A 17,235-nucleotide genomic window follows, 5' to 3' on the forward strand; every position below is an offset into this window, starting at 1 on the left:
TGAGATAATTTCTAAATCAATTTAATTAATTGAAATATAATGGATACATGTGTATGACTGTTATAACTTAAGAGAAAGTTTTTAAAGTTGTATCTTTCTGTTTTAACCATAAAGGTTCATTTATCAAAACATTTTAAATACAGTAGCATGAAAGTTTATATGTTATTGTATTAAAAGTGTTTTGTACAATCAAAAAAACATCCATTAGATGAAAAACAATTATAAAAATATTCCTAATTAACATTATTTTACTCAATTTTTTGTGTCTGGCAATTAGGCGGAATTGCTCTCATACAATTTTATGCAATGTGTTAGGTATCATTTTTTTCTGAATTTATAAATTTTGTAATCAGTACAAGTATCAGAACTTTTTATTTAAAACAATTAACATACACATACAACCAGTCACCAAATATACCGGCATTTAATATACTTCATGCATTAATAGGATTTTGTTACAATTTCTTTGTGTTTATTACACCTGATTTTATATCAATATATGATTGTTTTAAATATTACAAAGAATTTTGAGTAAATATTCAAAATGCATAAAGTTTAAAATTTATCCTAACCTCAAACTAACTGCATCAGAAGATATTCTGAATGTAATTTACTGGAAACTAGAAAAATATTATAGGTAAAAGTCTACTTTTGAAGTTTCCCATCATTTGATTATGAGATATTTTTTCTGTGGATATTTGGGATCTGTTTTGGCACTTTACATTCATATCTTCCAATTCATTTAGTATGAGGTTAAACTTACTTTAACTGGACTATTGTTTTAGTTTAATGATTATTTGAATGCATTATATTTTGGTTTGGCTTTAGAATTTTTCAGACAACTTGTCAGTGATTTCTCAGTATGGAAAATTGAGTTACTAAATCTGAATGAGCAAAATATCAAAAGTTTAATGTGAATGTACATTTTGAAATTTGTTATAATTTACAAAAGTAATTATAGAAGCATAACATAAAAAGGATGTTGCTCTTGAAAATTCTTATCTTAAAATTAAACCCAAATAGTAAACCTTTATCAACCATATTGTTTCATGTTATATTTATGCGTTTTATCATTTTATCAAGTGAAATAATAAAGAGTATATCATATTTAGGATTGATTTATTATTCCAGCTGCTTGATCATTTTATATTTGATAGAATATCATTATTTCTTCATATATAATGAACAATAGAAAAACACCTACAGAGAACTAAGAAAAGGTGTAAATCACTGGTAAACCTGATGACACATAATAATTCAGACAGCATATTGAATGGTTGATTGGCTTACAAAAATAGACTATACAAGTAGCATCATTTATAGTTTAATGTCATATTTTATAATTTACAAAATAACAGAAATATTCAATATCACAGTCATCATTTAAAAAAAATATTAAATTAAAAATGCACAGTATATCATCCCCGACTCTGTCTTGCCTGTTCAATTTTTCGTCGAACCTGATTACAGTTTAGAGTAAGCTCGGCATGCCTCATTTTTAACATTTCAAGTCTATCTCTCAAATCATCTCCTTCATCTTTCCTTTCTTCAAAGTCTCTTAATAAAGGTTCATTGCCTAATAGGCCACAATTTTGTCTTAATTTTTGATTGTCTATTCTCAATGCATCTCTAGCTTGTTTTGTCCTAGATAATATGTCTCTTTTCTGAAATTATACCAATAGTAATCAACATGTCATGTGTTTATATAAAGAGTAGCCAAACAAACTGAAAGAAATAAAAAATCTTGATTATGTCGGTTATAAACATGAAATGACACTAAGCAATGAAATACAGTGAAGGGGAAACCTTAGCTTCCACACTATATAGTCAATATGTTCTCCAAAAGACAGTTCCTGATGGCGAGCATGAAAAATCACCTTCAAATTTACATATACCTTTTTAAATTCACCAGATGTTCTCCTTGTGTGCACCAGTTTCTGTGTGATTATATAAAAAATGAATATAAATTAAACGATTTATTTTGAAATACCTGTGCAACTTCAGCTTCTACATCTCTCAAAATAGCCTTTTCTCTCTGGTTTTCTCCTTGAACAAACTGTAGTTTTTCTTTCAAATGGGTTAGCACTTGAACTGTACTGGTGATTTTTTTCCTCAGTTTTAATAATTCCTACAAAAAATGAGAGTACAATACACTCCAAACCTAGAAAACAAGAGTATAGTACACTGAAACCCTTTTAACGTGTAGATTAGCCTACATAAAATGACAGTACAGTACACTCTGACCCTTTAAACGTATGTAGATTAGCCTACATAAAATGACAGTACAGTGAACTCTGACCCTTTAAACTATGTAGATTAGCCTACATAAAATGACAGTTCAGTACATTCTGACCCTTTAAACGTATGTAGATTAGCCTACAAAAAATAACAGAACAGTACACTCTGACCCTTTAAACGTATGTAGATTTGCCTACATAAAATGACAGTTCAGTACACTCTGACCCTTTAAACGTATGTAGATTAGCCTACATAAAATGACAGTACAGTACACTCTAATCCTTTTAAAATGTGTAGATTAGCCTACATAAAATGACAGTACAATACACTCTGACCCTATAAACATGTGTAAATTTGCCTACATAAAATGACAGTACAATACACTCTGGCCCTTTAACGTGTGTAGATTAGCCCACCTATGTCATGACCTCTTATTATCCTGAAATGTATACATTTCCCAAACTTTAAACTTATGGGTATTTTACAATTGTGTACAACTTGTATCAAACAGAATTTTAGTATACTGGTCACACACTAATCCTCTTTGTACTGGATAGTGCATATGGCCTACACCGAGGCTGCCATTGTGTTGATCTGGCCCCAATTCCAATCACACATTGTCATCTCCTTCTCAACTGATCTTCTGCAAGTTTCTTCTGGAAGACCTCTATTCCTTTTACCTGCTGGTGTCCACCTCATTGAATTTTTGGAATTGCTGTTGCCTCAATTCTGTTTGCATGTCCAATCCAATTCCAACGTTTGTTCTTGATCATTATTGATATTGGAGATGTTCTTTTATACAATCCTTTATTGCTGATGGTATTTGGCCAAAAGATTTTCTATGACATTTGGTTTGAAAGATGTTTAGCTTTGTAGTAATGTTTTTAGTGACTTTCCAAGATTCTGACCCATACAGAAGGACTCCAAGGATGTTGCTCTTGAAGATTTGGATCTGTGTTTTGTTATTTATGACAGATGACTTCCAGATGTTTCTTAGGCTAGCATATGCTGATCTTGCTTTGGTTGTTCTTCTCTCTACTTTAGATGTTGAATTGCCATCAGATGTTATCTTGCTTCCAAGGTACGTAAAATCAGAGAATACTGGTATACTCCCTTCACTCACAAGAGCTTGAAATCTTACCAATAAATTATGTATTAAGTTGTAAAATATGCCTTACTCACTGAGTTTGTACATTAACCTGAGATTTTCAGGTGAATATCACTTACATAAACAATCTCTATAACCATCTTACCTCATTCCTCTCTTCTATTTTCTCATTGTAAGTTTGATTTTCTATCTTCAGCTGTTCAAAATCTATCAAGTGTAAACCAGCAGCTAACTCTTCCTTTAAAATAAAGATGTCATGTTGAAAAAAATAATTATAGGATAATTAAATGGAAAGAGTGGGTAACCATCATATGATCATGAGAGAGTGGGTAACCAACATATGATCATGAGAGTGTTGGTAACCAACATATGATCATGAGAGTGCAAGAACATTGAGATATCATAAGTGCACATAAAATGCAAGTAAATTTCCAAGCTTTTTTTCTTTTTTTAGAATACTTATCTTCAAATTCTTTAATTAATGTGAAAGATTTGAATGAATAATAAGCACAACTTCACACACATTTTTACTTCACCAAAGCAGGATATTTCTTGATATGGCAAAAATTTAAATCACATTCTGATAAAATAATGTTCAATTAGAAACAATAGATGCATACAATATTACTATATTCTATGACTAACAAAGCAACACAGCTTTAATAAATTTCTCCACTTACAGTCATAAATACTATCCATTATCAGCTTTCTATAGTGCAACAATGGAATAAAAACTAAAAAATATACCTTTGACTTGAGTTCTAATTCTTTCTTCTTTAATTTATTTTTCAGTTTAATATTTTCCAGTCTCACTTCAACAACATCTGATTCCTTCCTCTTCTCCTGATTCAAAAACCCTTCAATATCCTACAAAAATATCAATACATTTGTACAATAAAAAGTATCAAGTGATTGACATACACTTTTCATAGTAATGGGTGTTTATTTACATAAGAAGTTGCTTATTGCTATTGCATTAACATAAACATTCATTGAACTAAAACTTTTAGAGTAAACTGGATAACACAAACTACTGTCATGAAGCTCTACTATTACATTGTCATTAAGCTCTACTACTATTACAATGTCATTAAGCTCTACTATTACATTGTCATTTAGCTCTACTATTACATTGTCATTAAGCTCTACTATTACAATGTCATTAAGCTCTACTATTACATTGTCATTTAGCTCTACTATTACATTGTATTACTGAACTTTCAAAACAGCTGAAGCACTTTCCAGTTAGTTTATTTTTCTAATTAAAAAAAAACAAACTTTTTAACAGTTTTGCAACCAATTTGAATCCAATGCTGGTCAGATTGTGATAATATTCTTTTGAACCTGTGAAAACGTCTTCATAATATATGTATATAAATAAAAAGTTTCACATAAACATGAGGGCAGGACAAAATTTTACCTTTGGGGGCAATGGCTTTCCAGACCTACTACTGATAGCATTAAGGGCCACTTGTTTCTTAAATTCCATGAACTTGCTTCGCTCCTTATCTACTGTTTGTTTTTTTTCTTCACATTTCAATCTAAGATCATCCATTTCATTTTTGTACATTTCTTTGTCCTTCTCATCTTGACTCCTTAATTCATCCAACTGATCTGCATGACAAGAAAATTAACCTAACTGAATACATATAGTAGTTTTGACATACACTACATAGTTGAAAAAAAAAATAATTATCTCCCTTTGTATTCAATAAAATTATTGAATCATTGAATTAATTATTGAATCATTAATTAAATCATATTAATGCAGTGGACAACCTGTATGCTATATCTAAGATGGTAACTGAATAAAATGAAACATTCTGGTAGTAATAATTTTATTTTAATTTAGTCTATTAGAACTCAGTTACACTCACAGATGAATCCCCTGTATATGAATATTGTTTATTCATCTTTGAGTATTTTGCCTCCATGTTGCCAGTTGGCAAAAATGGCAAAAAAGGGAAGATATTGATTTGTTGTATTAATTACTCAGATCAATTTTGTAAAAAAAAATCTATGATCATCATATCATTAATACAATTATTCAGAATCCCGGTTTCTAGCTTCACAAATCCAAACATTAGAACCTATGATTGAGTAATTGTCTCCCTTGAAAACTCCAAAAAACTACCTACTAATATATTTGACATATTTAGAGTCTTGGTCACTGGCTGTCTTGTCATAGTCCTGCCTTGTTTCATCAGCTTTCTTCTTCCTGAAATACTCTGCTAGCTTATGTTGTAACTGGTAGTTTTGTTGTTGTAAATGTTCTCTTTCTGCCATTATTTGCTGAAATAGTCAAAGAACAGGGCTAATAAGCAAGTTATCTAGTCATATGGAAGTATTATAGCTACAATACTGCAATGAAAGATGTGCACGCTGAATAAATATACCAGGAATACATACCATGACAACTCAAATTTAATTTGATATTATACATGCAAGTTAAACCTACAAAAATGAAAAGTTTGCTGCAAGCTTGCAGCAAGTTTGCAGCAACTGAATCAGTGTGCCAGAACAGTGTGCAGGACTGTCCCACTGCTGGCACAAATCTGGCACATGTGGGGAACAGAGTTTTACAGTTACAGATATTCATTAAATATGCCAGAAAAGTGCAAGAAAAATAACTCAATGAAAACATTCTGTCTTTGTGTGCCAGAAAAGGTCCAGAAACAGAAAGCCAAATCAGGTGACATAAAAGCCAATCAAATGCAATATGAGGTTGTTATACATAATTCAAATGTGTTCAGTTTGAATTTGGAGGCAGACATAGTTTTTTGCAATGAAAACTAATTTGGAATTCTTAACTTAAGATCATTCAATTAAGGAATACCTTCAGATAAGTAACTTTTTCAAATTGTAGGTACATTGCTAATTAACAGACTAAAATGCATGCAGGCCGAAGGAATTAATATGTACAATGTACTAACAGAAAGAATTAGGATGCTTTACATGTAATTGCACTACACAGATTAAAATATTTACCACATAAACCTTTGTGGATCTTTTCAAAATAAAATTCCATAAGATTCTAACACATACATGTCTATCAATGCAGAACAGAAATATTTCACAATATGCTGTTTGTTCTCAACTTAAAAATCATATTCAATAGCTAGAGTAAATACCAAAGACATGCACAGCATCTTTTTATTATATATTCATATATTACTTTTTTTTTAGAATAAAGGTCTTATTATTCATATATTTGCTGAATAAAACAAGGGTCAATGAAACATTATGCAGTGAAATAAATCACTGTAATTTACATGTACATGTTTGTGTGATTCGATGTGTTACAAGATGTGTAACAGAATGGTGTCAGAACTTCATTATTTGCCAGAACAGTACCAGAGATTGTGTGCCACAACTGTGCAAAGTTGCCACAAACAGTGTGTCAGAATAGTGCCAGAACACTCCATGCAGCAACTGCACCACAAGTGTGTGCCACAAATGTGCCGCAAGTTTGCTGCAAACAGTGTGCCAGAAAATTAAATTGCATGTGAAATATGCATTTGCCGTGAGATTTTGCTGTAATTGTGTGCCCGAGGCTTGAATTTCTGGTAAGGGAAGATTTTCGTGTTATTTTTTTTTTTTCATATCATTCATTATGATTGGTAAGTAGAAGACATTATTGGTACAAATGTGTATATGTTATAATACTTCAAACTTACTGTATATTTTTCTAACAACTCTTCTCTGTCATATTGTGGTTTCAACTCCTAAGGAAAAAGCAAATGAACAATGTCAGCATCATTAAAATATATGTAATAAATAAAGAACTTTTTTCTAGGTAGTAACAATTGTAATTATATAGATATATAGCAGTAATTTAACAAATGTTTTCCTTGTGTAAAAAAGTCAATAATTAATTCGGTAATTTCACTCCTTGACTTTCTCCTGCTGAAATGTCACAATGCAAAAATCAATCCACCAATAAAACAAGAGGCTCCCAAGAGCCTGAATTGCTCACATGGTTAAATTTTTGCCTTTTAAGGGCAATAACTCTAATGACTCCATTTGATTCATTGGACACATTTGTAAGCCTTATAATAAGGATCATTTTAGCAATTGAAAGCTATTTGCTAAACCTAACAGATTTGGAGATGTATGCAAAAATCTGCTGTCTGACCCCATTGTTCTATTTTCAGAAACAGCAGCCATGTTTTTTCAGGGATCAAAGATTGTTCATTTCGTTAAGGATACCTTAGAAAACAAAAATGCCAACTTTCATTGAATTTTGCAGAATAGTTTCTGAGGAGCAGATTTTTTATAGTAATAACATCAAAAACAGCAAAAAACGTCCAAAGGCAATAACTCCAACATGGGTAAACAAGTTTTCACCAAAATTTGACCACAGATAGATCTCTTCCTGCTGAATAATTTTATCAAAAAGTCAGATTTTGGTTAAACCTAACCGTTTTGGAGATATATGCAAAAATCTGCTGTCTGACCCCTATGTTCTATTTTTAGTTACAGTGGACATGCTTTATAACAGATCAAATCCAAACAATAATTTTGTTAAGGATACCCTTTAAAACAAAATACCAACTTTCATTAAATTCTGTAAAGAAGTTTCTGAGGAGAAGATTTTAATAACATTAAAAACAGCAAAAAACATCCACAAAGGGCAATAACTCCAACATGGGTCAACAGATTTTCACCAAATTTTGACCACAGATAGATCTCATCATGCTGAACACTTTTAACCCCATGTCAGAATTTGGCTAAACCTAACGGTTAAGGAGATATATGCGAAAAACTACTGTTGGACCCCTATGTTCTATTTTTAGTAACAGCGGCCATGTTTTTCGACGGATCAAAAATCCCCACATCAGTTCAATGCACAATACCCCAAGAAACATTCATACCAAGTTTGGTTCCAATTGGTCAGGTAGTGTCAGAGGAGATTTATGAAAGAAATAACTTTCAAAATAGCAAAAAAAGTCGAAAACGGGCAATAACTCCAACATGGCTTAACATATTAACATGAAAATTTGACCACAGATAGATCTCATCATGCTGAAAACTGTAAACCCTGTGTCAGAATTAGGCTAAACCCAACGGTTTTGGAGATAAATGCGAAAAAGTACTGTCGGACCCATATGTTCTATTTTTTATAACGGCAGCCATGTTTTTCAACGGATCAAAAATCCCCACATCAGCTCTATGCAGGATACCCCAAGGAACATTCATACCAAGTTTGGTTCCAATTGATCAAGTAGTTTCAGAGGAGAAGAGTTTTGAAAAATTGTTAACGACGATAGACGACGACGGACACCAAGTGATGGCAATAGCTCCCATGGTCTTCAGCCAGGTGAGCTAAAAATTAAAAAATTATGTTGAAAATAGCAACAAATTAAGGCAAAAATCAATATGATGAAAAGGATAATCGATTGGTTATCATGAATAACTAAAATTTAATCATGCACATAAAAATTTCAGCACACTCAATAAATCTAGGTGTTCATCAGCACTTGTGATCATATTTTGGTTATTCTTTATTTCCAATTAATTATCCTATTAGTGTCACTTCCTCTGTTTAAGCTCCATACACTTATTAAATGGATTAAAAAAAGCTATATATTAATTTCTTCAAAAATGTTTTCATTACCTCTATTGTTCTGATTTCTTTTACTATAATAGCTCAAATAAATTGTAAAAAAAAGTTCCTGAATCATTGCATTTTTTAATGAAAACTTTGATGAATGTAACATATGATTTTGTTTAAACATTGAACAATCTAATTATTGACTTACATATTCTTCCTCCTCTTCCTCATCAACATCCTCTTGTTCTCTTTCTTCAGCCTCCTCGTCTTCCTCTGCAAACGGTGTCATGTGACCATCTCTCACCTCTGCTTCAGAAGCTAAAGAATAATTTAGGAAAATAAAATGCTTTATTAGCTGAAAAACATCTAAGTTGCACATACAATTCTAAGGAATAACGGTAAATATAATAGTATTATGTTTTTTCTGTGAATAAATTGAAGTATAAGAGATCTGAAGCGGAAATTTTGAAACTGTGCTAAAAATCCAGTAAAACTTAAATGTAAAGTATATGATGCATACCAGGTCTTGACAGTTCTGGGGTGCCAGGCTCTATAATATCTGGTTTGACTTCTGGTGCAGGACTTCCCTCTCTAGACAGCTTTTCAGCCACTTCAACACCAGTTCCATCAGCCTCAGGCCTTTCACCTTCTGCAAATGTGTCACTCTGCAGAAAACAGCAAGGGTGTAGTATTCAGTTATTATAGACCGTACAGTTTAAAATGAAAATTCGGAGTTCATCAAAGAATTTTTCAACTAGATTTGAAAGAACAACTTAGTCATCTTTATTGTAAATCTGAACAGAAGGTCTAGCATGTACTAGAAAGTATTGATTTTATTCCAAAACGTATTTTGCTTGGTAAAAGATTCAGCATGTTTTCAAATGCATCTTAGTTCCGGTGTATAGACTGTGAATTATTTTTCACACATTGGACCATGTGATAATGCATTTTACAACCGAATGTGGTCACATGACAACTAATATCCCTGACCACACAATGACCCAAATTCAGCGGTTTATGGCTGTGCCAAGGGACTGGTAAGGTTTCGATGCTTTACACTGTCTGGGTGAGATTCTAAATGATAGCCAAAGGCATTGAGAAATTCCTCAGTCTGTCATGTATTACAAATACCACATATGAGTATTGAGTATATATGTTTGCACAAAAACTACAATTACACCAAGTATAGGAACAGTCAGTTGATGATCAGCATCACTCATATTGTGCAATTGATTGCCTAACACTATGTTATGAAAGATTTTTGGGGATTTTTGTGGTTTATATCCACAAAGACAGTCAAATTCTCTGCAAGAAGCAATGCTGTCTTAGCTTTATAATGAACGAAATGAAGGGTGTAAGTAATATATGGAAAGTGCTATTTTTTTTAAACTTTAATGTTATAATGTCCCATATTATCTGAAAATCAGTTAAAATCAATTATGTACTGGAATTGAAGTACATTTACATGTATTGCCATTTTTCCAAAATGTGTTTAATAGTTTGTATGCATCTTACTTGGTGAGCTATATACATTTTTTTTCTATGAACTCGTGGATCGTTATGGTGTATCCATCAGCACCATGAGAACTGATTTATTCAACGGGTCATAGTTTTCCTTCCCTCGTTTGTCTACCCGGGATTTGACTTTTTATGAGCAACTTGGTGGGTGTTTCTAGAAAAGCAGAGGACGCTTACCCTACCGGTGCACCTGGTCCATTCTCCCAGTTTTTAGTGGAGTGCGAGTTGCTCATTTACTTTTGTTACTTTGTATGTATGATTTTAGTTACTTTAGTCTGTTTTCCATGTCTGGTCTTTGTCCCTGGATTACATTCTTTTGATTACCGCTATAACCTTGGTTCCCTTGATTACTCTTGCAAATGATTAACTTTGTTAAATATGTAAAAAGCAAGTTAGAATACATGATGTATATAAATAAAATAATTTCCATCTACCTTGAAACATTGATCATGCTTTGCTTAAAATTTCATGAAGTACTAATAAAGCAATTTATATGAAAATTACAAGAAATCATTGTACATGTAATGATTAAAATCTATTTTGTGTATCAAACTAGATACCTGAGGTACAGGGGACTGTGATGTTTCTTCTCCTTCTTGCTTTTCTCCTTCTTCACCTTCTGTATTTTTTCCTTCCTCTCCTTCCACTTTTGTGTCTCCTTCTGATTCTACTTTAGCTTCTCCTTCACCTTCAGGCTTTGGCTTCCCATCTCCATCTGTTTTTTCCTCACCAGTTTGTTCACCCTCACCTTCCATCTTTTGTTCATCTCCTTAAAAAGATTCATTTTCATTCATGGTAAAGAAAGTGTTCTAAGGGACTAAATATACATGTACATTGTATATTGTACAGAACTTATAGAATTAATTTCAATTCATGCAGTAGTGATACAAATTACTAGTAGTTTAAAATCCGATAAGACACAAATATTCAATGTGTGGTATCCATCTATACATTTACCTAAAACACATTAATGATTGATGGTTGATAAAGATGTATAATATGGAAAATATCAGATCAAATGAAATTAATAAGTAGATTTTCATCCCCTCCTACTCCTAAAAAATGAAAATAATATAAACTAGAGGCTCTAGAGAGCCTGAATCACTTGCATGGTCAAAAATAGTCTTTTCAGCTTTCTACTAATGTCACGAGAATCATTTAATCAATAGAGAACATCTTAGTTATCTACCAGGTTTTCATTTTTTTACTCTTCAAGGGCTATAACTCCAACATCAATCAACAGTTCTTTTGAAAATGTTGGCAATGGTCTGTCTAACCATGCTGATCAATTTCATTCCATGAAAATTTTGCTAAACCCATTGGATTGGGAGTTATTTCCACAAATCCTCAATTTTTTTGAATGATGGCCATGTTTTTCTACAGATCAAAAATCTCCACTCAGATGCAATGCAGGTACCTTTGGTTTTGAAGGAGGTAATTTTCATCATTTTGTTTAATAAATATGTGTGAAATTTTAACATTCTGGAGGTACTTTTCAGTAGTTTAGAAAAATAAAAGTACCTGATACCGCCTCTAAATGAAAGGCCAGCATCCTACAGGTAGTCTCAGAGGAGAATATTTCCAAAGTTGGAAATGTAAAATCCATTTCAGGACTAATAACTCATTCATCTGTCTACAGATCTTCCTGAAACTCATCATGCTGAACAGATTTTACCTAAACCCAACTGTTTTTAGTTATATGTATAATTCTGCAATTTGACCTCTATGGTCAATTTTCAGTAACATTGGCCATGTTTTTCGCAAAATCAAAAATCTTCATGCATAGATTGTTAAAGATTCATGCTCAGTTTTTTTTTTTTTTTAATCCATCCAGTAGTTTAAGAGGAGAAGATTTTCAAAGTTGGAAATGTAAAATTCACAAAAAAAATCCATTGCAGGACCCATAACTCATTCATCCAGCAACAGATCTTTCTGAAAGTTTTGGCACAGGGCCATTCAATAATGCTGAACAAATTCATTCCTAACAGATTTTAGTTCCACCCAACTATTTTTGAGTTATGTGCAAAATTCTACAATTTGAGCCCTAAGATCTAGTTTAGTTATGGCGGCCATATTTTTTTGCAAGATCATGAATCCCTACACACAGATATTTAAAGATGTTGTAAAAAACATTCATGCTGTTTTGTTTCAATCCATACAGTAGTTTCAGAGAAGATGGTTTTCAAAGTTTGAAATGTATAATTCAGGAAAAAATCCATTTCAGGACCCATAATTCATTTAATTTTACCTGCCTGATTTTAGTTAAACCAAAGTGTTTTTGAAATATTTGCAAAATTGTGCAATTAGACCCCTATGGTCTAGTTATAGTAATGGTGGTCATGTTTTTGCCAGATAAAATATCCACACACAAGGATTGTCAAAAAATCCTAAGGAACATTCATGCAAAGTTTGGTTACAATCTATCAAGTAGTTTCAGAAGAAAAGATGTTTGAGAAAGTTAATGGACCACAACGAATGATGATAGACACATAGTTATGGCAGTAGCTAAAAATTGGGAAGGGAATTTTAGTCTTTACGACTTTAGTATTTAGGTAGTATAACACACAAATCTTTCATTTCTGGGTGGCTCAAATGATGTTTTGTATATATACTTCAAGCAGCTAAAATTAAGCTAGCAAATATCTAGTAAGGAATAAAAAAATAAAATCCTCTCACCTGCCCCATATTTTTTGTGAAGGTTGGATGAAAATCTACCATTTAAGTTTACTTGGCCTTACATCGAAAAGATATTGAAAAAATAACATTTCAGTTATATTCCAGCTGATATGTGGGGTTTGTGAGAAGTTACATGTACCTGACTTGATATAGCATTCTTAAATTTGTTTCCCCTGCGTTGCAAGTTGCATAAGAGTACTTGCATTGTATTTATCGCTTACCACTGTTTTAAATCTGTTGAATTTGAGGACAACTTTGAATAAAACACTAAAATTGTTTGATATCTACAGAATCATATCATGTTTCTACATCTCATTTCAGAAGTGGAGAAATTACTTTCTTTTAAAAATTATCTAAAGAATTCTATTCAATATTTTACACCGCATAATTGTTTTTGCAATTAAAAACTATTCAACAACAAAACAAAATGAACTCTGGTTTGAAAACATGAGGCCATTATTGACTCTGAGACTTTAAACAGTCAGAAAAGCTAGGTTGTGAGGATGATTATCATCGAAACTACAAGACAGTGTGTATTAACTTGATATGTCCTTCTCCATCTATGAAACAGTTTTACCTTCATGTTTCTTTTCCTCCCCATCTCCTTCCACTTCTTCAGTTTTCTTTTCCTCCCCTACCTCTGCTGGAGAACTTTCAACCTGTTCTGCTTCACCTTCTGCAGGGGGAGCTTCTCCTTCCTGTTTATCTCCCTCCTCAGTAGTCTCTGCAGGCTTTTCACCATCAGTTGCATTATTGCTGGCATCTCCATCAGCTAAAATATAAGTTTGATAATTTTGTTCTATTATTTTCTTGCTCAATTTGATTAGGAAATTAGAATCACAATCACAAATTAAACAGGGTAAGGGATGATTACTTTCAAATGTAATCTATTACATAATGATTACATGGGATAAAAATGTAATTGATTACATCATGGTTACTCATATTTTCAAATGTTATCAATAACATATGATTACTATTGTCAAAGTTATCATGATCACTTCAGGATTTCTTTAGATATTTCAACACATGAATGAAAGAAATAAATTTACTTCCTTCGCACAGGTGATATACATGTAATTACATGTGATTACTTGTGAAAATGTAATGGATTACAGCTGATTATGATTACTGATTATGATTACCCCATCCATGAATCTAAAATCACTTAAGACTTTAAGTTATTGAAAGTACTAAGGTTCTTAGAGTTTAAACAGAGTTAACGTATTCATTAAACTCTCTTAGGATTTAAGTTATACCCTTACTACAAATAAAAATAAAAAGATAAAACTAATGCACATGATATGCCTGTATCTCCCTTTTAATGTAACTCAGGAAACAAATTGAGAATGAAAAATTAAAATGAGCTGCCTTCTATCAAGACAAACATTCCTTACCTACCAAAAGATTCTTTTAATCCTTCATAAATTGATTGAAGATAATGTTTTGAGTTTCAAATGCCTTTAAAATATAATGGTTTTATGAGATGACATTTTTATTTTAAGTACTTTAGTTCAATACAAAACTAGTTTAAGTACACTTTTCAATGTTCAAATTGGGAAAAGCTCCTCACAGAAACTGGAATCTGTTCTTGGAAAATAATATCAAAGAAGCAAAACAGGTGCTTTGGCATACAAGGAAACATTTAATTTGTTGACATTCCTATACTCTAAATAGTACTGCATTGTGTATGTATGGTTATATCTTAAAAAAAAACACCTCTTCAGATCAATGTAGAGTAATTGTTCAGGCAGATTCCTCACACGATTTCTTTAAAAAGTGCATTTCAATACCTTGTGGGATTTCAGCTTTTGCTTCACTTTCTACTGGTGGTTCAGCAGAAGTTTCTTCAGATTTTTGTTCACTTTCACCTTCACCCTGACCATTTTCAGCTGGTGGTGTAGCTGCAGGTTTTTCATCTGTTTCCGCAGGGGCAGGTGTTGGAACTTTTTCCTGTTTTGATTAGATATTAATTGTTGTTATGATTGAATGTATTCCAAACCTTTCATACTTAATTGCAAGATTAAGCAGTGTGTTCCGATTTCACCTTAGCTGTGAATCACAAGTGAAAAAAAGGTAAAAAAAGTACTACAGTGATATGGAAATTTAATACTTTTCTTTTGTAAAAACTAATTGAGGTGTTGTTACAACAATTTAGACAAAATAATTATAAAATCAATTTTATCAGTTTTTTTTCTTCTCTTAAAGCTATAAATTTAAAATATTTTAATACTTTTCAAGTTATGATTTTTCTTAATAAAACTTAAAAACTCATTTTAAAAAGGTACTATTAAAATATATATAATTTTAGTTTTCATGTATTAGTACACATACAGTTCAGGGAGTAGTAAAGAAAAAAAATTGAATTAAAAAATGAAATATGATATTTTTTCATTAAATTTAATGAGTTTTCATGCATAGGATTGGATTAATCTAATGCAGTTATTATCAAAGTACTTATTACAAACATTAATCTTTATATTCTTTATTTATCAGCAAATTCAAAATCAATAAACTGACATTATTTATTTTTGGTGCATAAATAATTGATAATTAAATGAAATAAGCTTAACATCATTAAACTGAAAGTCAACTTGCTTATTCTTTAACACAACTGAGATGCTGTGGTCAGCCTGAAACAGTCATCCGCTGTTGCTTTTAATTTTGTTCTGCTGGAATCATGCTTTATTACTATTTTGCTTAATTTTTTTTGTATGTTAATGAAGATTTTAATTTGCCATTTTCATTTAGAATGTATGCTTATAAATATGATTAAAATTAGGAAAAAATAAATAGGGCATTCGAAAAAAAAATATATGAAGACAGAAACCCATGAAACTAATTCCACTTGATCATTCATAAAATAAACAATTAAATAACCAAAAATGCCAACAACAATATAATTAAAAGATCTCCATATCTGTTCTTGTTATATGTGTATATAAGGTTTAATTGACATAAAAGCACAAAGTACATGTATATGTAGCACTTAATTACATGTTAACACAAGTTCCCATTTTGCCTTAGTTCACTCAAAATTTTACTAAGGCGAAATGGGAAAAAATTTATCTACCAAATTTGACAGCTAAGGCGAAATGGGAAGAAGGCGATTAATCACCTTTCACTGGACAACTATAGATTTATAAATCAGTCAAATAACTAAAAGTTAAAAGAATTGGTCGAACTATAAACATTTTTTGGCTGGTTCTGTTGCAAATTTACCACATGTCTAGTCTAGTGTAAATTCTTGAGGTACAAAATGTAACCAGTTTGTTCACCTTATACATATTGTTTAAAAAGTAAAGTAAGTGTAAAAATTTTGTTTTATTAGGTGAAATAAAAAAAAAAAAGAATATAGACAATGATTACTGGTACATAGTATCAAAGGTACATGGGTTGTTGCATTAAAAATACTTAAGGAACCAGTAAATTAGAAATCCTTATTCTATTCTAAATAATTATAATGTTTTAATTTTAGCTAAATCAAATTACTGTGTTGACAATGAGCACTTAATGATGAGCAAATTAGTGAATGTGACGTACATCACTAATGAAATTGGCAAACTCTCTTATTCATGATCCAAATATATAAACAGATAGCACATTCTCACTCTTACATAAATTACAGACATGAATTAAATATACATTTGTATAGAAAGGGTGAAGAGACTCAGCATCAGGGCAAAAAGGTACAAATTAAGTCAAAGGCGAACCCAGATTCCAACATATTCTACTGTTTTAATACAACTCCAATCAATATTTACTTGATGTGTACACATCAACAACAACAATTTATCCAGTGTCTACAATCACAGAATTGTGGAACAAATAATAATTGCAGAACACTACACCACACAGTCACAGATAAATGCATTCTTGGAGTATACTGGTCACTGACACTGGATTTTAATTTATTATTATTTCAAAATTGTTGTTCAAGTTTTTACTCTTGGAAGAACAATCCAAATCTCCCACCAGAACAAATGAAAACCTAGAGAACTAAAGAGGGACAAGTTTATATTGATTTCATGCGACAGCTCACCTCCTGTTCAGCCATTATTGTCGTCAGGGAAAACAACTATCGGAACTACGGACTTCATGGACAAAGACGTTCTCATCATGCAAGTTTAGGGGTAATATC

At 31.6% G+C, this 17,235-nt stretch overlaps 1 protein-coding gene across 1 annotated transcript; it reads right to left on the reverse strand.

Annotated features, from left to right (window-relative positions):
• Nucleotides 1–1,308: 1,308 nt before the first annotated feature.
• Nucleotides 1,309–17,218, reverse strand: LOC148619043 (cilia- and flagella-associated protein 184-like). The gene is made up of 13 exons (XM_088578557.1): nt 17,137–17,218; nt 14,888–15,047; nt 13,672–13,866; nt 10,979–11,187; nt 9,421–9,565; nt 9,109–9,218; nt 7,024–7,071; nt 5,485–5,638; nt 4,767–4,960; nt 4,094–4,213; nt 3,492–3,584; nt 1,991–2,128; nt 1,309–1,664 (listed from the first exon to the last, which is right to left on the reverse strand). Exons 1-13 carry the CDS (start codon nt 17,149–17,151, stop codon nt 1,419–1,421), a joined length of 1,827 nt encoding a protein of 608 aa, XP_088434683.1. The 5' UTR covers nt 17,152–17,218; the 3' UTR covers nt 1,309–1,418.
• Nucleotides 17,219–17,235: the final 17 nt, after the last annotated feature.

The sequence above is a fragment of the Perna viridis genome, chromosome 4 (assembly GCF_037379345.1).
Source record: "Perna viridis isolate PV_CMFRI_1.1 ecotype Kerala chromosome 4, ASM3737934v1, whole genome shotgun sequence".
NCBI lineage: Eukaryota > Metazoa > Mollusca > Bivalvia > Mytilida > Mytilidae > Perna > Perna viridis.